This window comes from Thalassophryne amazonica, chromosome 6 (assembly GCF_902500255.1).
Source record: "Thalassophryne amazonica chromosome 6, fThaAma1.1, whole genome shotgun sequence".
Lineage (NCBI taxonomy): Eukaryota > Metazoa > Chordata > Actinopteri > Batrachoidiformes > Batrachoididae > Thalassophryne > Thalassophryne amazonica.
The window spans coordinates 98,305,840-98,328,317 of NC_047108.1; the positions used below are offsets into that span (position 1 = coordinate 98,305,840).

Consider the following 22,478-nt stretch of genomic DNA (forward strand, 5'->3'; position numbering starts at 1 on the left):
TTCAGACTCCTCTCCTCTGGAACCAGCTCCCAATTCGGATCAGGGAGACAGACACCCTCTCTACTTTTAAGATTAGGCTTAAAACTTTCCTTTTTGCTAAAGCTTATAGTTAGGGCTGGATCAGGTGACCCTGAACCATCCCTTAGTTATGCTGCTATAGACTTAGACTGCTGGGGGGTTCCCATGATGCACTGAGTGTTTCTTTCTCTTTTTGCTCTGTATGCACCACTCTGCATTTAATCATTAGTGATTGATCTCTGCTCCCCTCCACAGCATGTCTTTTTCCTGGTTCTCTCCCTCAGCCCCAACCAGTCCCAGCAGAAGACTGCCCCTCCCTGAGCCTGGTTCTGCTGGAGGTTTCTTCCTGTTAAAAGGGAGTTTTTCCTTCCCACTGTCGCCAAGTGCTTGCTCACAGGGGGTCGTTTTGACCATTGGGGTTTTTCCGTAATTATTGTATGGCTTTGCCTTACAGTATAAAGCGCCTTGGGGCAACTGTTTGTTGTGATTTGGCGCTATATAAATAAAATTGATTTGATTTGATTTGACATACAGGAGTATATATACACACACACACACACACACACTGCATGTGACACCACAGATGTAATGACACACTCACCCCTACACCAGTGTCATACATCCATAATGACTATCTGACTCTCAAACATATGAGGTGGGTGCTGGAGGGAAGATTCCATAGTCTGAGAATAGTGACATTGTTGTTGCGTTCTCCAAGTGTCCATGTCTCCTTCATCCCGATGCTGACACAGAACAGAACAAGTTTTATTTTGGGTGGTGAATATGCACACTATTTTCTCACTAGTGTCCTCACTCTGTGATCTTCCTGCCACAGCTGACAGCTCAGCAGATTGCTATTCAGCAGCAGCTCCTTCAGATGCAGCAGCAACATCTCCTCAACCTGCAGAGGCAAGGCCTGCTGTCTGTCCTTCCCAGCAGCCCCACCACTGCACCAGGTGCGCTGTCAGTGGTGGAAACATGACTTTTCTGTTGTTGTTTATTTAAGATAATTTTGTTGACTGTTACAGTGCATGTGATAATTTGTAATAACGTGTTCTGCTGCCCACTATGTGCACTCAGGCTGTGAGAATGGCAGCATTCCCTCCTCTGGTGGAGAGACCAGAGATTCCTTCTGCTCCAGTCAACAATCTACCACCAATGGTCAGCATGCGTTGCCAAAGAGGAAAGACAGGTGCGTCCTAAAGCTTTCTGCGGTGGAGTTGCTTGATACACTCCTATTTCTGAGATGTTTCATTCATAGTCCGATGTTGTTGTAGTCCACCACTAGATGAAAATGCACAGAACAGCCATCCTCTGTATGGAAATGGAATGTGCAAGTGGCCTGGCTGTGAGACCGTCTTTGGAGACTTTCAGGCATTTCTCAAGTAAGTATTTCTTCTGTCACAGTTGGCTTGATGTTAGTTCACATCCACATTAGTGCATGAATATTGTAATTGCATATGTATAATGCACGTTCACGGACTTAGATTTGCCTTCAGGTCTAATTGATTTATTCTGATGTGACTTTTTTTTGTAATTTCATGATTGAAATGCACAACAAATCTTAATATATCTTGACCCACGTTTGTGTATGTATGTATGCACACACACACACACACACACACATATATATATATATATATATATATATATATATATATATATATGCAGTGAGGAAAATAAGTATTTGAACACCCTGCGGTTTTGCAAGTTCTCCCACTTAGAAATCATGGAGGGGTCTGAAATTTTCATCTTAGGTGCATGTCCACTGTGAGAGACATAATCTAAAAAGAAAAAATCTGGAAATCACAATGTATGATTTTTTAATAATTTATTTGTATGTTACTGCTGCAAATAAGTATTTGAACCCCTACCAACCAGCAAGAATTCTGGCTCACACAGACCTGTTAATTTGTCTTTAAGAAGCCCTCTTATTCTGCACTTTTTACCTGTATTAATTGCACCTGTTTGAACTTGTTACCTGTATAAAAGACACCTGTTCACACACTCAGTCAATCACACTCCAACCTGTCCACCATAGCCAAGACCAAAGAGCTGTCTACTGACACCAAGGACAAAACTGTAGACCTGCAAAAGGCTGGAATGGACTACAGGACAACAGGCAAGCAGCTTGGTAGAAGACAACAAATGTTAGGATTATTTATTAAAAAGTGGAAGAAACACAAAATGACTGTCAATCTCCCTCGGTCTGGGATTCCATGCAGGATCTCACTTTGTGGGGTAAGGATGATTCGGAGAAAGCTCAGAACTACACAGGAGGGCCTGGTCAATGACCTGAAGAGAGCTGGGACCACAGTCACAAAGATTACATTAGTAACACATGATGCTGTTATGGTTTAAAATCCTGCAGGGCAGCAAGGTCCCCCTGCTCAAGCCAGCACATGTCCAGGCCCATTTGAGGTTCACCAGTGACCATCTGGATGATCCAGAGGAGGCATGGGAGAAGGTCATGTGGTCAGATGAGACCAGAATAGAGCTTTTTGGAATCAACTCCACTTACCATGTTTAGAGGATGAGAACAACCCCAAGAAAACCATCCCAGCCGTGAAGCATGGGGGTGGAAACATCATACTCTGGGGGTGCTCTTCTGCAAAGGGGACAGGACGACTGCACCGTATTGAAGGGAGGATGGATGGGGTCATGTATTGCGAGATTTTGGCAAACAACCTCCTTCCCTCAGTAAGAGCACTGAAGATGGGTCATGGCTGGGTCTTCCAGCATGACAGTGACCCCAAACACACAGCCAGACCTGAACTCAATAGAAAATCTTTGGAGGCAGCTGAAACTCCAAACCTGAAAGATCTAGAGAAGATCTGTATGGAGGAGTGGACCAAAATCCCTGCTGCAGTGTGTGCAAACCTGGTGGAAAACTACAGGAAACATTTGATCTCTGTAATGGCAGACAAAGGCTACTGTACCAAATATTAACATTGATTTTCACAGGTGTTCAAATACTTATTTGCAGCAGTAACATACAAATAAATTATTAAAAAAAATCATACATTGTGATTTCAGGATTTTTTTTTTTTTTTTAGATTATGTCTCTCACAATGGACATGTACCTAAGATGAAAATTTCAGACCCCTCCATGATTTCTAAGTGGGAGAACTTGCAAAATCACAGGGTGTTCAAATACTTATTTTCCTCACTGTATATACACGCACGCACACACTAGCGTGTTGCCCATGGGGATCCATGGGCTCCAGATTGGGCAGTGTTTATAAAATAGGTAGCTGGTATTTTTCAAGGGTGGTAATAAATTGTGCAACATTTCTATAATGAGTCCATAATGAGATGGTGTGTGAGTCCAGAATGATTTGAGAACCTTAAACATCAACAGTTTTGAGAAGAAGAACTAAACCCTTTTATTTCCTGTTAATTATAGAATTTTTAATGTTAATTTACTGTCTTAATGTATTTAGAAATTGTTTAGGTTCTTTTTATCATATACACATTATAATAATAATTATTATCATTATTATTATTATCAGTATTATTTTCTTTTATTATTACTTCTATTTTGTCATTTGATTTTTAAATGGACCACAATGGAAATAAGTGTTTTCACTTTCTTGTGTCGTCCATGTATTATGAACGTATTTACAACGTATTTACAATTATATTATGCACGTACATTGAACTTACTAAATAAAATCACGCACGCATACACATACACAGACCATTTCACTTTTAATATATAGATGATTTACCACTCCCTCTTGGAATGGCTTGTGAGTCCAGAATGTAATTATCAGCAGTGTCGAATGTTACTTCATTTTAACATCTCAATCAGTTATCTATTTAACTTTAATAACAGAATAATGTTCAGTTACAGTATCCACAAAAATCCCTTCCCTTGACTGCTGCTACTTGGACTAACGTGACTCCCCATTTCCCCTTTGCTCAGTTTAATTTAAAAAGTTGACCCATTTTTTCGCTACTCAATCTGCATCAGGAGAGATTTAATGTTAATAAACAGAGCAGCAGAGTCACACCACGTCATTTTGTGACAGTAATCACGGCCATCTTATTTTCAGGCCAATTCTTTATTTGTTCATGTGGTTTATCACTACGTTGATGCACAAATGTTTAAATTCAGCATCAGCTCTCTTTTTATAGAAATTTCCACACCTCCAGTGTTTGCTGATTTCAAGAATGTTTGCCCTCCATGACTACTATCTACCACTACTTGTTTTGTTGTTTTCTGCAGACATTTGAACAGTGAACACACACTAGATGACAAGAGTACAGCACAATGCCGTGTGCAGATGCAAGTGGTTCAGCAGCTGGAGCTACAGGTACAGCTGATTTATTTCTCTCTAATAGGTGTCTAATTGCAAGGTCACTGCAAAGTGAAAAACTTCTTAAGATGCTCTGGCAGTAAGTTCTCTGTGTTAAACGGTTTCAGCAGTGGAGCATTTTCACACCAGGTCTGGAAACAGAAGTGGTAGCTTTTGATAATTATAATATTCAGGATGTTCTGAAAAACAATAGTTCCCGCACCAAAACGCCTTCTTTTTTTTTTTCTTCTTTTTTTTTGGTTTAGCACATCCTGTGAAGTCACTAACTCTGTGTCTATTTTGGTCTTCTGATGTAACATAGCTGAAAAAGGACAAAGAGCGACTACAAGCTATGATGGCTCATCTAAAGTCCTCTGAGCCCAAACCAGCAGCACAGCCGGTGAGTTGCTACTCCCTACAGTTAAACTAAATATTGTTTTGCTTGGAGTTGCTTTTTAACTTAATGTATTGCTTTTGTTTTTTTCTCCTTCAGGTGAATCTTATGTCCAATGTATCCTTCCCCCAGACAACGTTGCCCAAAGGCTCTCCTCTTTTGAGCCTGTCTCAGAGCGCCACAGCACCATCCACGCCCCTGACGCCACTCTCTGACTCCCCGTCAGTCATCACGCCCAGTAGCATTTTCACTGGAACACCAGTACGGAGGCGATACAGCCGGTCTGTGAGTCAAGGTAACAGTGGGATCTTCAATTACAGTCTTGCTGATTAGAACTGAAACACATGAGGCCAAATTTTGAATTATCTCAGTGTGTTAAGCAAACACTTGATGGGTAAAAGTGTAGATTTAATCGCCTGTGCGCCTGAGTGCTTACCAAAGAATGGAATAAGAGTGCAACACCAAGATCCTGGTTTTCACTTCATTGCCGCCATGCTTCCATTATTGCGGTAAAACTACGGTCATTAATCGACTGTTAATTTGACAACTATTTTGATTATCAATTAATCATTTTGAGTAATTTTATCCAAATTCTGTGATTTCAACTTTTTAAGTAGCAATATTTCTGGTTTATTTTACTTGCTACTTTGCTTTGGCAGTAAGGAGAATATATTTGGGATGTGCACAAAACAAGACATTTGAATGTGTCGTCTTAACATTGAGTATCATTTTTTTGACATTTTATGGGTTGAACAACTAATTGACTAATCAAGAAAACTGATCGATTATTCAATTATGAAAATAATAGTTAGTTGCAGCCCTATTTTGCAGGTGCCTCTGTTATTGTATACGTGGTGCATAGTGACAGTCTTCCACAGAGGAATGCGTGGGCAACCTGGGATACACACTGCAGTGAAATGTCAGATTTGTTGAATTGTCATTGTGCATTGCCCTGACCTTCGTATGTACAGCCAAAGAGTGTAGAGTAATGTGGTGATTGTGCTCACAACAGAGCAGAAGTGAAAGCTAATAACAGATGCATCGGAAATGACAGATTTGTGCAGCAACAAATTAGTTTTCTTTTGGATTTGCAGTAAGCACTGTGCCCTTACAGCAAGAAGGTCCTGGGATCGCTTCCCACATGGTCCTCTCTGTGTGGAGTTTGCATGTTCCCAGTTTCCTCTGTGCACTCCAGTTTTCTCCCACTATGATAAACAAGGCAGAGTTTCTACATCTGGAGTTGGTCCCTGGGCGGCGGACCACAGCTGCCCACTGCTCCTAGTGGTTAGATTGGATATAACTGTAATTAGGATGAGTTAAATGCAGAAGACAAATTTCATTCTATGTATTTATCTGTGTACAATGGCAAACTTTAAAAGAGATACTGTGGCAACAATATTGGATGTGAATAAACACTAAGGGGAGGTGATGGTCTAGTGGTTAAACGTTGGGTTTGAGACCAGAGGTTCCTCTGTTCAAATCCCAACCTGACAGAAAAATCACTAAGGGCCCTTGGGCAAGGTCCTTAATCACCTAGTTGCTCCCGGTATGTAGTGAGCACCTTGTATGGCAGCTAGGGATGTGAATCGTACAACTCACGATTCAATTCGATTCCGATTCTTGGGGTGACGATTCGATTCAGAATCGATTTTCGATTCAAAGAGCTCTGAGAAATAGTTATATTACTTAAAAAATGTTTATGTTTAAGAAAATGCAGCTTTACAAGGTTAATCAAGTGATTCTAGATGTAAATTTACTTATCTGCTTTGCTCATTCGGAGTTGGCTAGCAGTTTAGCGAAGCGCTGGTCAGTAGTCGGCAGAGACCGCTGCTCCACTTCTTTTAGCTCCGGGTGATAGCATAGCATTTGGGCTTGCGGATTTGAAGTGTTTTCAAAGTACTTGACTTTCATTTTGCAGATTTTGCACACTGCATAAGTCATGTCAAGCTCCTTCTTACGCAGCAAATAATAAAATCCAAAATGTGCCCAAACATTTGCCTTCAGCAAAGACGGTGCTGGCTGAATTAGCTCTTCGTCCGCCATGCTAAGCTACAGCCACTGAACTCTGCAGCTCACGAGTGTTTGAAGCACGCAGCAAATAAGCAAGAAAATGTAAAAAAAAAAAAATGCTTTTTAAAAATCGATTCTTGGACATTTTGGATCGATTCAGAATCGTAATAAATAAGAATCGCGATTCGGATGTGAATCGATTTTTTTCTGACACCCCTAATGGCAGCACCCTGACATCGGGGTGAATATGAGGCATAAATGTGTAAAGCACTTTGAGCATCTGATTCAGATGGAAAAGCGCTATATAAATTTATTTACCATTTCACCAACATAACAGTATTGAGTTCCACTTACCCATTCGTCGCTATGACTTTTGGGATTGTAGTTCTGGCGAGAGGCAAAACCCAGCAGTCACATTCCATCAGTTAATGGAAACACTGCCATTTCTTATTCTTATTCTTTTTTTTTTTGTTTCTTTTCTTTTGTTTTTGTTGCCATTCTGAAAATATCACTTAAATTTACGCAAATCTGTAATGGAAACTCGGCTAGTGACTGAATGTATCAAACCACAGCCACGCTGTGCGCTCGTGTTTCTTCTGTCTGTTACAAAAGAAATTCCAGAGTTTTATGGCGTGCGTGTATAGAAATTATGTGAAAACTATTTTTTCCCCATTTTCACAGATATCGTTGACAATAAGGATTTCTACTTGAGCACAGAAGTTCGACCTCCCTTTACATACGCATCTCTCATCAGACAGGTATTGTTGGCTCCACTCACTTTATGAGGGATGGTGAAAAACTACCCAAAATTAAAATTTTTGCTTTTTTAAATAAACAAATTAGAATGAAGCAGATGGACATCTCTCTTTAAAATGGTAATAATAATAATAATAATAATAATACAGTAACTCTTTCATGTTGTTGGTCTTTTTCAGGCAATATTTGAATCACCTCGCAATCAACTGACATTAAATGAAATCTACAACTGGTTCACAAGAAACTTTGCATATTTTAGGAGTAATGCAGCAACATGGAAGGTAGGAACACTGTTGATTATTGATAGTTATATATATATATATATATATATATATATATATATATATATATATATATAATTAAGCAGCACAGGGATGCCCTGTGAGTAATTTAACTGCGTTAACCTTTAATTTTTTAATTTTTCTTACCAATATAAGCATTAATGTGGCTTTCGTTTCTGGAAAGATTGCATGTATTTACAGTGCGTGTTTGTTTTCGTGTTCTTTCTTTAATGTCTTAGAATGCAGTGAGACATAATCTCAGCCTCCATAAATGTTTTGTGCGTTTGGAAAATGTGAAGGGAGCTGTGTGGACAGTCGATGAGATTGAGTTCCACAGACGGAGGCCCCAGAAGACTGCTGGTAATGGGTGGGTATAATTTGAACATAATGCGTTTTCATCTGTATTTTCCTCTAATACTATGTCAGATGAATCGCATCAAATTGTCTGACCTCGCGGCTCCACTTCATACAATAACTGCAGACAGATTTTACTGTAAAGAAGTTTTTGTTTTGCAGAAACTGAGGATGTTCTAAAAACAAACTCAAATGCATCATACTCACAAAAGAAAATGGATGGGTTTCTGAACAAAATTCCGTACGTGTGGCTTTAGTTGTCTTGGAGTGAACTTAGCTTGTAGGTGTCACCTGGGGTTCCCCTAAAGCCGAAAGTGATTGCGGCATTGTGCCTTACTTTTTTTGGCCATTTCGTTTTCTGAGATGCTGCTATGCCTTCAGATGTTGAGCTTCTTAAAGCTACAGCCATAGTTTTCGAAAACACCTGTGTTATGTGCACATACTCCGCACAAGTGGATGATGGAAAAACAGACAAAAACAACCTCTCACAGGCACTGTAGCCTCTGTAATGAAATGCAGTTCCTTGCATTGATCACTAGATGGCATTTCATTTATATTATGGACACAGACTATTAGGGATGGGTATTGATAACATTTTATCGATATCGATCCGATTCCTTTTCGATTCCCTTATCGATACCTCCTGTGAATTTTCTGTGTACTAAAGTATGCCTTACAGGTTTTCTATGTCAACATTTTATTGAGTCTTAAAGTAAATAAATATGAAATTGGTCACTGGATCCTTAAACTTTGGACATAAATAAACTCTACATAGTGGATCCTTGATCTCTGGACATAAATAGAAATAAACAAAATCTGTAGTTTTTGTCAAAAGCATTTCCTTTTGGACATTATTGGCATGAATGTCTTTCCATACATCTGAGGTGAGCTGTTGCAGCTGGCTGCGCCGCATGTCAGGATGTAATTCATAAAGAACGCAGGACGTCTCATTTTGGGAGGAAAAAACGTTTTAGTCTATTGTAGTTTATTGTCTGTATAACAGCGTTTGGAAAGAGGTGTCATTTTATGTAAAGCGGCAATTCGTTTTGAAGTTACTAATTCCAAGCAGACTGTCTTGGCAGAGAGCTGTGCCAATGGAACGGAGGACGATTCTCATTTCTTGACTGCAACAAGACAATAGTCCCAGTTAGTGACTTTAATCCACACAAAAATGATTCACAGTTGACATATTTTAATGGCTTTGAGAGGGGTTAAGAAGTGGACTTGCCTCTTCCAAAGAGTTATTATAATTATTGCTGTTGTTGCTATTATTATTATTATTATTAATATTAATAATAATATATAAATACAAAAATTACAATTTTTAATACATTTGACTCTTTTACGACAACAAACGCTGAGCTATTAATTATTATACAGAAAACAAATGCACACAAACATGCTGAGATGCGAACAGCTAATACTGACTTTAACATTGACAATGCCATAGACATGCTAACGCATTAGCATCTGTCCCATTTTTAAGTTATAAAATACATCTATCAACTGTTTCAGAAGACCATAACAGGTCGGTTTAACATAAAAGGGTATATATTACTCACAGGCATATGCTCTTTAGGGTTTTAGCGGGGAAAAATGAAGATAAAGCCAAATAAAACAAAAACCAACGAGCCAGCGGATTGAAGCATTGTTTCATTGGTTCACACTTCAAAGTGGAGTCACGCTGCAGAAGCGGTTGATTACAGACCCTGCAGCGGCTCTGTAATCAACGTTGAGAAATGATCATTTTCCGACAAACACCCTCAAAACAACGGGCGCTCTGAAGGACCGATAAGGGAATCATTAAGCAAAAAGGCTATTGATGTCAGTGGATCCAATCAGTGGATACCCGAAAATAACCGCTTCTCGATACCCAACCCTACAGACTATATACTCTATGTGGAAATGAGGCATCAACCTTTGATGCAGGCAACATGAAAAGTCTGCTTCCTAACTATCGCATTCTTCAGAAGCCAAAATGAGGAGTAATTTATGCAAGTTTTTAGTCCCCGTGTTCCAGGTGCACGAATGTCTGTGGAACATTTCTCAAGGATGCAGTTTTGAGAAATGCAAAAGATGGAAAACCATACCCTGCATTTTGTGGATTAGGCTCAAAACCTCTGTCGCCCCTTGTAAATAAAATATAACTTGTTTTTTTGTTGTTGTTTGTTTTGTGTTGCTGCTGACAGATCTATGCTGAGGAATTCTCAGAGCCGTCAATGCTTAGTCAGTTCTGCTGTGCAGGTAAGACAAAAGTCTTATTTCAGGCCTGGAATGAATTAATATCTCGTGTGTGTTGTTTGAAGCTGCTGTAGTGAACAGAAAGGTGAGAGCAGCAGACACCGCTGGGCATTTTTGTTTGCAAAAAGTCAAAAGAAAGATGCCAGCGCCGTGTCAGCGTGCATTGTGTGCAGTGGTGTACATGTGAATAATTATAATGTTTTTGTTTTTCAGAGTGGTGGTCTCGACTGCCACAATCCTCTTTTCAACCCTGCTGCGATGGGCAGCATCTCGTTTCACTCGCTGCCGCACATTCTGCAGGAGCAGGTGAACGGCGCTCTCGCTGGCGGATCTGGATACCAAAGTGACAGCAGTGCCACACAGTCTCCTCCTCAAGCTTTGTAAGTGTCCACAGGACAAAATAAATAAATAAATAACTTCACCTCCCTGTTTCATTGTCCTGATACACAGTCAGCTCCATAGGTGTGAGAACAGTGGCACAAGTTTGTAATGTTGCCTTTGTGTTACCACCACAGTGGAGCTGAAATGCAACAATCAAATTCTGCTCATAGTTTAGACTTTGAGTTTTATGTAAGAGGTTTAACAAAAGTATTACATTAGCAATTTAGGAATTACTCCCATTTTTTATACACAAGCCCTCCATTTTCAGAGGTCATAATTATGTAATTGAATAAGCAAATAGTTGTATTTTTGTCAATACAAACTATCAGTTTTACAGCAGTCAGGAGATGAATACATGAACATTTACAATTTATTGAATATGTTTTGAACTTAATTTATGTATAGTATGGTAAATCTGTCCTGAGGAGGCAGTTCTAAAAAACCGATGGTACAAGAAGCAAGTTAGTGAGGGAAGCTGTCAAGACAGCTCTGAAGGGGTCAGTTTTCTATGGCTTTGTATAGAGAAACTATGGATAGTGCAACTTTTGTCTGTACCTTCACCAACTACACAGATTCATAGTGCAGTGACGTAGAGGGGTTTCATTAAAAAAGTGAAATTTCAGCTACAATTTGCCAGAAGGCACATGGAAGACTCAAGCCTGGATTTAATGTTTTCTTGGATGAAAATCCTTCTCTGTTTGACTGAAATATGAAGCTGTATAATTGGTGGTACCAAAACAGGCACTGTATACAGTTTCTGTCATCACAGCAACAGAAACCAGTAACTGCTTCAGAAGTGTCATGAGTATCTTGGTGGCTTCTCTCACTTGTCTCCTCCTTACACATTCAAATTCATAGTTCAGGTCTGAACTGATAGGTCTGATAAGGAATACCCTGAATTACATCCGAGACATACTCACTGGGAATGTTTATGTATCCATTCCCTGACTTGTAAAAATAAAATGGCCAGTAAAAGTTCAAATGGAAGCAGTATGTATTACACTGTAATTCCTAAATAGATAAAGCAATATTTCTGTTATAGTGGGGCAGATATGTGAAATGATGATGTGTTTCATGAAAAATACACCAGATTTTGGCATTGATCATTATCCATATAATAAAAGGCAAGTGGCCTCTGTGTGTATGTGTATCCAGAGCATCAAATGAAATCCAGAAAAAGCTGACTTTCGTCCTTTGGCATACTTATGTATTTTTTCATGAGGATTCAAGTCGTGAAAACAGCAAGATGATCGGACCAATACACACTTTCACAATAAGAGCCTGTATTTTAAAATAAAAGCCTGTGAGGTTGCTGCAAACCTGACAGAATTCATCAGTCTGTCCATCCTCTAACATCCCAAACAGCAGAATCAAATCTGGACATTTTCTGTATGCATGTGACCCCAAACTCAGAATTAACATGTTCACACTCCAGACAAAACAGCTAAATTGTGTCTCAGCAGTGTCTCACACAAGCCAAGAAAAAAAAGGGAAAAGAAATTTGATGAACACGGACACAGTGCAAATATAAAACTTCAGTTATTCTGAATTTCTTTACATGGAATATTGTAGTGGTTAAACAGCTTCAGAAAAGCTTATTTATGACCAAAAAAAAAAAAAAAAATCATTTTCAGAAAATTGAACACAACTGAAAACAGATTAAACCTTCAATAAAAACAAGAAACATTTCTATGTCAATTCTTAAAAAATGTAGCATAACTGTAAACAGATTTTCCCCAAAAGTCAGCTGTTGTCCATATATAGTACAAATGACCACATCTAGAACCCGTAGTTCCCCACAGGTCAACGTCCAAGTACAATAATAATAATAAATAGATGTCATGTCTTTTTTTTTAAATCAGTGTAATTTCTTACACTCTGAATCCATTCTGACCATAATTACATTGATTTTAAAGAGAAAATTGAGCTTGGCATGGTATCTTTATTGTTATTTTTACTATTATTATTAGAATATATCAAACAATGTCTCCACAATATTTTGTGTGTTTATCATAAAACACACAATTGTAGTGATATTTTACACAAATCTGTCCTACTTTTAAACCCCTTGATTTAAAGCTGGGAGTCTACACTGAAGGAACATCTTGATTATTTCATTTCCTCTGTATGGTGGTGATGAACAGAAGCAAAATAAGGATGTGTGTGTCACTGTCCAAGTACTTATGGTCCTGACTGTACAGTTTAATGATGTTTGGGCTCCATTGTAATTTAATCCAAAATAGCATGCCTGCTTTTCTGCGTCTTCCTCACACCAGCATTAAAGAGGAGCAGGAAGACGAAGGTGCAACTGAAAACTATCTGTACGAATCTCCAGAGAGCACCAACGAGCACGGCCACAGCCCAGAGATGATGATCCATGACGAAGACGGCAGCAGCCCAGAGACGCCAAACCTTCAGTTCGACCGCGTGCCTTCGCTCTGACTGCAAGGCCCGCCCACTCTCGACTCGTGCAACTTCACGATTCCTCCCCAATAAATAAATATATAAACACAACTGCTTCACCTTCATAACCGAACAGTCTCTCATGAAGGAAACACATTTTTCATCTTTTCTTATCCCATGACTTTAATCAAGCTCTTGGTTCTGTCTGTAACGTCGAGTGAGTTCACAGAAACATAAGTGAGACTATTTGGATTTTGTTTTTTTAATTCATTTTTAATTTTTGTTTTATATCTGTACACAGAAGAACATTATGTATGGAGAAGCCAAAGCAAAGGGAACATTGATGGTTAGCACTTCAGTTTTTCCCTTCTATATAGATACATTATGTTATGTTGGTGCCACACTACCTGATTTTTAGTTTTCAGAAAATAGACAAAGTTAAAATTGTTGCTTTTAAACTGAAAAAAAAAAATGTTCACTGCCAACATGATCTGATATATTTCTATTTAAGATGTACTCGGTTGACCAAAAGAATGAAAAGCTTCTTTATATTTGTTGGTGTTTTTCCACCTCATATCGTAAATATTGATGAATTACTTCTGAATGATCTCATGAGAGTAGATAATGTAGATTTACTGTTCCTGTAAACAAATGCATCTCTGAATAATAAATTCCTCGTGATAAATGTCTCTGTACGTCTGCTTTCATTATTGTTATAATCACAAAGCAATAACAAATTCTTAATTGATGGAACAAAACAATCTTTACCAGAATATACTTTTCTTCAGCCCTATGTGACGTCTTTCCAGTTTTGCCAGGTGCACTTACTATAAGTAACATGGACATTGTGTCTTGCTGCAAAATAATTAATGCATGAGCAGATTCTCATTAATCCCTATCTTTAAATTTTGGGGGCAGATCAGCCAAAGGTCAAGTTTAACAGTGACAAAAAAGATAACATTTTTTCCAGGGTATAACTGCAAACATCTGAGCAGATGGACAATGCAGCACTTCTATTATTCAGTAAATTTGTAATTATGTGGTATCAAGAATGTGGTAATGTTGCAAATATGGGAAAATATATCTTAATGGTCTTTAAAAACATTCTCTAGGATATCTTAATAAGCAGTTAGGCTGAAGAATGTGATCTAAAGCTTATTGATCCCATAACCATTTGTCATGTGGTATAAGTGTGACATCACTGAACCCCCCCCCCCCCTTTTTTTTTTTTTTGGAAATTTTAGCAAATCATGTTTGTTTCCTATATCCAACTTGTAATGACCAAGCTCCATGTGAGATGTGTCCTATGAGAGTTTCTGCAATCCCTCACTCTACACCAAACAATGAGATTATTATTTTATGATTTAAGGATTGGGCAGAGAAAAACGTCCTGCAAAATGAAACAAGCAGTGTCAGTAATGCATTTAAAAATAAACCAGATCTACTCTCAAATTTAGCAGACAATGTCTGTGATCAATGCCACATAACAAAAGGCAGCATTTTGTAAATCTGACAGTTTAACAAAAAAACTGCATGAAAATTGATTTGTAAACAAACTACACAAAAAAGAGGGTGTTTTAGTCACAGGAATATGATGTAAAAATAAAATGACTGCTTGAAATGAATTAATTCCAGTGGTTGTAACATCCTAAATTACTGGAATGTTAATATAATTCTACTTTATTTTATTTTTTTATGTGCATAATAATAGAAAAAGAAATTATTTAATTTGAGCAATAAAATTACAGAAATTTCAAATCTGTCAAGGATAATACAAGAAACCTTCCAAAATAGAGTGCCTGCACTGTGGACCTTGAAGACATTTATGATAAACAAGCAGGCATACATAGAGGAGATAATTAAGTAATGATACAGTAATATTATTATCTGAAATGATCCAAAATATGTCAATCCCACATGAAAATAATAAAATATACTAAAAGTAACTATGAACAAATGAAAAAGCTAGTAATATGTATAATTCAAGTTATTTTATTTAAATTGCACCAAATCACAACACTGCCTCAAGGTGCTTCACACAGGTAAGGTCCAACTTTACCCCCCCCCCCCCCCCCCCCCAGCAAGCACAGGCAACCATGGTAATAAAAAACTCCCTCTGGGGTTTTGAGGAAGAAACCTCAAGCAGACCAGACTCAGAGAGGGGTGTCCCACTGTTTGGGCCATTCTAACAGTTACAAGGCTTTTACAAAAGATGAAGAAAGAAAAAGTGCAAATGGTCCATCTTGGTGCAGAGTCTCTAGTTTCAACTCTTGAATACTTCTGATAGCAGATGTCGTATGCCATTGCCAGGATAGCCTGATCCTCTGGAAGCAGTACCAGTTCCTGGAATCCCAGACACAGCAAATCAGAGAGAGAGAAAAAGAGCAAAATTGGTCTACTGGAGATAACAGCACCTAAGGCATGAGTTCACCAGCAGCAAATCAACAGGGAAGCAGAAACATTAAAGTGGTTGCTGGCAGCTAGCCCTGAGCTTCACTAACAGACCCAGAATTTCGATATAGTGAGGGTGCTCTGCTGTTACAGCTGGTATGCAAGTCATATAAGAGGGGGAATAGATGAGTCTTTAGTCTGGACTTGAATTACGACAGAATCCGACTGTTTTATCTTTGCAGGGAGATCCTTCGACAGGACAGGAATACAGGAAGAGAAGACTGGCCTGCTGAGATTTTTTTATAGCTTTAGGGACACAAAGAAATCGAGTCCTGAGAACGTAGAGCACGGGCTAGTACATAGGGTTTAATTTAGTCAGCAGGGAGGCGGTAGTCCGTAAGTAAAGATTAAACGACTCAAAGCAGTGCATTATACGGTTTGAATGCAGGACGCGGAGTAACACCACTCCGCTTCGCATCATGTTTTAGACTCCGCATCGTGCATTCAAACCGTATAATACACAGCTTTGAGTTGTTTAATCAGCTTATACCATGGTCCCACACAGTGAGCTAACATAAATATTTAACTTTTTTCGTGTTCTCTTCTTTCCCGTCTTCAATCTTGTCCAGTTCGTCCAATGTTCTTCTCGTTTGCTCTCCTCCTCTTCCCATTCCTCAAACATTTCATTTTGTCCAAAAATATTAACATTCACTTGGAAATCCATGTTTTATCACGTTTCTGTCATTCACCTGTCAAAACACAGCTGATCTGCACCAAACTGATTTGCGCGTTGCTGTGGTGACGACCAGAGCGGAGTGATATTACAGTGACTTAACTCGCCGAACTACGTGTGCGTATACATGAAAATAATGTACGCTAGTTAGACATGGAATTCTCACTGACCATGGTATAAATGATTTTATAAGTTAGTAACAAAACTTTAAAATCATACCTCACAGAAACAGGAAGCCAATGAAAGGATATCAAAATCTGTGTTATGTGGTCAAACTTTCTACGTCTTGTCAAAGTTCTAGCATCAGCATTTTGAACCAACTGGAGACTGAGGTAAGCCAGAGGACAGGATGTTGCAATAATCCAGTCTAGAAGAGACAAAGGCATAAATCAGAGTCTCTGTCATCAGTTTAGAGACAGGATGGGACGAATCCTCCTTATGTTACGTGTATCAATTTCTTGACGGGGTTAACAACTGAATAAACTAAATTAGAATCTATGGAGGTCACCAATTTCAGGAGATTGAACAGCTGCTTGTTTTGACATGCCCAGTCAGAAAACCTGGTAACATTATAATTGGTTTACACGCGCTAATTGAAGCGCGATAAATTGTGGCCAGATCGATGTGTTTTCTGCCGTTGCTCCTTAATCCTCATGTTTGATGAGTGACTTGTCTGAATGTGGATTTGCTGCCAATATAAAAGTGTAATTGAATAGAATTTAGAGCTGCACATGCATTATGCACAGGGTGTTATAGCAGCGAGTATTGATCGGCATTGTGTGTGTGTGCATGATGATCTGAGGCACTAAATATCAGAGGAGCTCGGCTTGCACATCGTGCACATCCCGCTCCTGGACAGTTAACCAGCAGCACAGAGGTAATTCTAATCTTAAATGACTGAGCAGAGCTATTTTGTTTTTCTTCCTCTGTGTGAATAGTTCTTGCACGGTTTTTATTATGCAGGACATGAATGCTGCATGTGGCAGAAATAGTTTGTGTTGAGAAGATATTTGGTGTGACCCCTCATTGCTGTTTTATTTGAGTGCCTATGTTTTCTCTTCACATTACAGCACAGTGTAAGATGTCATCTGGTTCCCACTGTCCTGTGAAGGATCAGGAATGTATCAAGCTGGATCACATAGGAGATCATGTGTCTGAGGGTATGTTTCTCACCTTTACCGCAAATGGCTTCCAAATAGAAGCCAAGATTTATAGACATTTATAGACATTTTATATCACAACATTATAATCAGTTAATATTATCATATCCACCTAATTTTATATACAACTTTATGTTTTGTTATTTTGTGCTACTTTTTCCAGTTAGTTATTCAATTTAGATTCAGTTAAGTTTATGTTTATATTTATTTGGGATTCATTAAGCTTTATTCAGTCTTAGATTTTGTTAACATCTGGTTTTCAACTCACTTAACATTATAGTCATTTAGATTTAGATTTATTAACAGTCATATATTTATATTCAGCAGACTTAATCTCCAGTTAATTCAAGACTTGATTAATTTTAATCATGAACTTTAGATTCCCTTAGCTTTATATTCACATTTATATTACATTATCTTTGTATTCAGCTAGTTTTAACTTCAGTTAGCTTTATATCCAATTTCATTTAAATCCAGTTAGTTTTAACTTTGGTTAGCTTTATATCCTGTTACCTTAATATCCAGTTAGTTTTAGATTTGGCTACCTTTATATCCTGTTGCTTTTATATCCTTTATGTCCAGTTAGTTTTAGGTTTGGTTTGTTAGCTTTATAGCCTGTTACCTTAATATCCAGTTAGTTTTGGGTTTGTTTAGCTTTGTGTTCTGTTACCTTTATATCCAGTTAGTTTTTACTTTGGTTCTGTTACCATTATATCCAGTTAGTTTTAGGTTTGGTTAGCTTTATATTCTGTTACCTTTATATCCAGTTAGTTTTAGGTTTGGTTAGCTTTATATTCTGTTACCTTTATATCCAGTTAGTTTTAGGTTTGGTTAGCTTTGTGTCTGTTACCTTTATATCCAGTTAGTTTTTACTTTGGTTCTGTTACCATTATATCCAGTTAGTTTTTACTTTGGTTCTGTTACCATTATATCCAGTTAGTTTAGGTTTGGTTAGCTTTATATTCTGTTACCGTTATATCCAGTTAGTTTTTACTTTGGTTCTGTTACCATTATATCCAGTTAGTTTTAGGTTTGGTTAGCTTTATATTCTGTTACCTTTATATCCAGTTAGTTTTAGGTTTGGTTAGCTTTGTGTTCAGTTACCTTTATAACCTTAGTTTTTAGTTTGGTTAGCTTTAGATTTTGTTACCGTTATATCCAGTTAGTTTTGGGTTTGGTTAGCTTTATATTCTGTTTCCTTTATATCCAATTAGTTTTAGCTTTGTTAAGTTTTATATTCTATTGGGTCTATATTCAGTTAGTTTTAGGTTCAGTTACCTTTTACCCAGTTAGTTTTTACTTTGGCTACCTTTTTATCCTGTCATCCCGTTAGTTTTGGGTTTGTTTAGCTTTGTGTTCTGTTACCTTTATATCCAGTTAGTTTTTACTTGGTTCTGTTACCTTTATATCCAATTAGTTTTTACTTTGGCTACCTTTATATCCTGTCATCCCATTTTGTCATCATCAAAACATGTACATCCACAAGCAAAACATCGCTCCAACTCACCCAGGCTGAAACCACATCAGGGCGGAGGCTGGTGTGGTGGTACTTAGTCAGGCTCAGTGGGATATGTGATATTGCGCTTATTGGCTGTATGAGGAGAGCAGATTTTTCTCACGACAGCACATTTTCCTTCAAGCTTCATTCAACCCAGGAAAATTAAGCAAATCAATAGTCTGTGGCTGAATGTACACTGAGCAAGTTTCCTTGAGCTTTCGCCTCTGTGACATAATGTACTTTAATGGTGCATTGAATAATTAAAACTCTGACAACCTGATACAGCGTGTCTAACTGAACTGATTCAGCCCTGAATTTAAAGATGAATCTAATTCAGTCTAATCCGGAATAAGTTTTTTTTTTGTTTGTTTGTTTGTTTGTTTGTTTGCATTGCTTGTGTCCTCCATCAAAGACATTGTCCCTGAGCCTGTGCTCTTCAGCCCATCTAAGAAGATGAAGGGGAAGTTGGTGGTCAGTGGGGGGCGCCGACTGAGCACCATCTCAGACCAACAACCAGATGAGCCGGACATCGATCGCAGTTCCCATGATCCCCTGGGTGGCAGTGAGTGTGGTGGATCCAGCTTCTCCTTGAGTTCTGACAAGTGGAAGAACAGCAGCAGCTGTTTTTCCTCAGAAGAATCGTCCCAGCCCGATGCTGGAGGTAATTCTGCTAAACTATTAAAAATTGAAGCTACAGTGTGTATGATTTAGGAGTGGTTATTGGCATAAGTAGAATATACCACTCATAACCATCTGTTCATCAGTGTATAATTACCTGCAATTATTAAGTGATGTGTTTTACAAGCTTGGAATGAGCCCTTCCACATCTATGTGGGAACACCCCCCCTCATGGAGTCCACCATGTTGCACCACCATGTTGATACAGCAACCCAAAAGGGACACACTTACTCTTCCTTTTGCATTTTGTAACATGGCCGGAAGACTGAAGAAAAGAATTAGAGGAATCAGTGGTTTCTCTTTCATACACCGTCCACTGGTTGCTTGTGCAGGATAACAAGTTTGAGAACCCTCATTTTTGTGGAATGGGGGAACATACGTATTGCTTCTCACAAGAGAAGGCAAAGGAGCAAAAATGTTAAATGACTGTACTTCCTCTGGAGGCTCAGATCTTTCAACGTCTGCAACAACATGTTGCAGATGTTTTATTGCTCGCTGGTCTCCAGTGTCATTTTCTATGCTGTAGTGTGCTGGGGCAGCAGGCTGAAAGCAGCTGACATGAGCAAACTCAACAAGCTCACCAGGAAAGCTGACTCTGTCCTGGGGTTTGAGCTACAGTCTGTGGTGGAGGTGTCAGAGAGGAGGATGCCGAGGAAACTGCTCAGTATCAGGGACAACACCTTCCAGCCCTTGCATGCCACACTAATGTCCTGTCAGAGCACCTTCAGCCATAGACTGAGACCACCGAGGTGCACCACAGAACGCCACAGGAGGTTTTTCCTACCTGTGGCAATCAAGCTGTATAACTCCTCCCCCTTCTACAGGATCAATGCATAACTGAACAGCGTTATTCAGAGTTGTTCAGTTGCTCAGCGTTATGTGCAATATTGTTGAACATCTTGTGCAGATGTTAAAAAAAAATACATAATACATAGTTGAACAGTTATTCAAAGTTATCCAGCTAGAGTTATATGTAATATTGTTGAACATTTTGTGCAAATGTCTTTAAAAAAACCTTCTTTACTGTTTACTGTTACGGTTTCAGTACTCTGGCAGATAATTTCCTTTGGGATAAATCAAGTTAATCTTATTCCTATTCTTAAAGGCAACCACATCGTGACTGGTGATGGCATAATGCAATCTGCAACCTCACCGCTAGATGTCACTAAATCACACACACTGTAACTTTAATAACATCACAATTGTGTATTTCTATAGTTGGTTTGTAATCAGAGGCGTTTAGATGATGTTTATGCAAATAATTTGAACTGGTATTTCCTTTCTTTGCTCTTATTTTTCATTTCTGCCCCTAGATGATTGCGCAGCAGTTCTGCTTGCCTGTCTGTACTGCCATTTCCACGAGTTAATGGTTATGTTACCGGATACATGTGAAAGGGCAGTGACTCGCTGCTTTCCCTCATACAAACACATCAAGGAGTGTGGGGAAAAGACCAGCCAGAGAAAGACTGCTGTAACTGCAACGTGGAACTGGACTGGAGTTTATGCAACTCCTGTAAGGACACAGCAGAACTCTTAGAACTGGCCATGGAGATATCAGAGGTGTGCTATCGCTGAAAATGTCCTACTCGAAAATGAAATCTGTAACCCAACCCCACTATAATTAAAGTAACATTATATCATTACTTTCCATTATTATTGGATCTTATGTGCATCTTAATGCCAGATGCACATAAAGACCAGAAAAGAAACATCAGTGGCTTTTACTGAAACATCATCGTCGCAGGTTCACATAAGGAAAGAAGGTGAACAGCTGAATAGCACTGTGATGGTTTCTCCACTCCTGCATGAAAAATAAAATGAAAAAAATCCCATACACCGAAGCATGTAATTTCAGTATTTCCTCGCTGTTCAGTTGGTCACAGTGCACACCTTCACATTCCTTGCATTAATTTAAAAATAACAGTACAATAAATTCTTGATGGACTTATGGGCAGCTTTTATAAACAACAAACAAATAATGGTAGTAATAATAATAATCAAAAGGGATAAGGAGTTACCATTATGTAGAGATGTTTAATTCCTAGTCACATTACCTGTTTGTGTCCTTGGACAAGACATTTTATTTGTACTGTCCCGGTCCAACAAATCTGTAGATGCGTACCCGGGTGATTCTTAGACTACGGGCACTTATTATGTCCTTTGATCATACTGTATGAAAAACAGAAAAAAGGAGAAATTTCACACTTTTATAGTTATCTTTACAATGAAAGTGTGTTAAGAAATTTGTTCTTGTAGTCTATGATGACTTTTTCACCTTTTTTCAGCATCATTATATGCAAATATTGCCGTTTTGTGCTTGTTCCACACCAAGACTTTTGATCTTCAATGATAAAAATGAATGGTAAAGAAACGTTTTTTTTTTTTAAATGTTTTAAAATATCTCTGAATAAAATATCAGTAAAATAATCAAAACATAATTGGGGTATTCAATGTCATACAACTGTTGTGATTTTATTAAACAAAATGTAGTTGTCCCACACTATTGCCGTAATTTCCACCACAACACTGTAATGTCCTTTTAAACAGTTTGTATGAAAGATTGTTTGGGTAGTTTCTATGGAGATAAACAGTAACATCAGAGCACATGTATACAGCACCAAATCACAACAAACAGTTGCCCCAAGGCGCTTTATATTGTAAGGCAATGGTGTGGTGGAAATTACATTTACAAGGCCAATAGTGCCTGTAGTTAAAGAATCACCCACCCGCCTCAGCTGGGGAAGTAACTTGTTGGTGTCCCGTCTTCATGCTGCAGAATTCAGGGATAAGCATGGCCACCAATGGGCGTCAGGGCTGATATAAGAATATAATAATGGTTTGATGCTTTTTCCATATCTGTGTATTGTGTAAAACAGTAC

At 38.4% G+C, this 22,478-nt stretch overlaps 2 protein-coding genes across 3 annotated transcripts in view; both read left to right on the forward strand.

The window, feature by feature from the left end:
* Positions 1–13,827, forward strand: part of LOC117512718 (forkhead box protein P1-B-like) — a 32,779-nt gene extending 18,952 nt beyond the window's left edge. The window contains exons 4-15 of one of the 2 annotated variants that reach the window (XM_034172900.1): positions 854–974; positions 1,099–1,210; positions 1,296–1,403; positions 4,250–4,337; positions 4,642–4,719; positions 4,813–5,008; positions 7,405–7,481; positions 7,659–7,760; positions 8,000–8,127; positions 10,304–10,358; positions 10,569–10,735; positions 13,013–13,827. In XM_034172900.1, the coding sequence (XP_034028791.1) occupies positions 854–974; positions 1,099–1,210; positions 1,296–1,403; positions 4,250–4,337; positions 4,642–4,719; positions 4,813–5,008; positions 7,405–7,481; positions 7,659–7,760; positions 8,000–8,127; positions 10,304–10,358; positions 10,569–10,735; positions 13,013–13,178 (1,398 nt within the window). In that variant the 3' untranslated portion in view covers positions 13,179–13,827. The remainder of the gene's footprint in view (positions 1–853; positions 975–1,098; positions 1,211–1,295; positions 1,404–4,249; positions 4,338–4,641; positions 4,720–4,812; positions 5,009–7,404; positions 7,482–7,658; positions 7,761–7,999; positions 8,128–10,303; positions 10,359–10,568; positions 10,736–13,012) is intronic. The other variant, XM_034172901.1, reaches the window with a different exon arrangement.
* A 3,227-nt stretch (positions 13,828–17,054) lies between these two features.
* Positions 17,055–21,334, forward strand: LOC117512719 (myoD family inhibitor domain-containing protein 2-like). The gene is given in 5 exon segments (XM_034172902.1): positions 17,055–17,140; positions 17,334–17,423; positions 19,334–19,582; positions 20,913–21,056; positions 21,059–21,334. Coding segments are annotated over 4 exon segments (588 nt in total). The 5' UTR covers positions 17,055–17,140; positions 17,334–17,344; the 3' UTR covers positions 21,175–21,334.
* Positions 21,335–22,478: the final 1,144 nt, after the last annotated feature.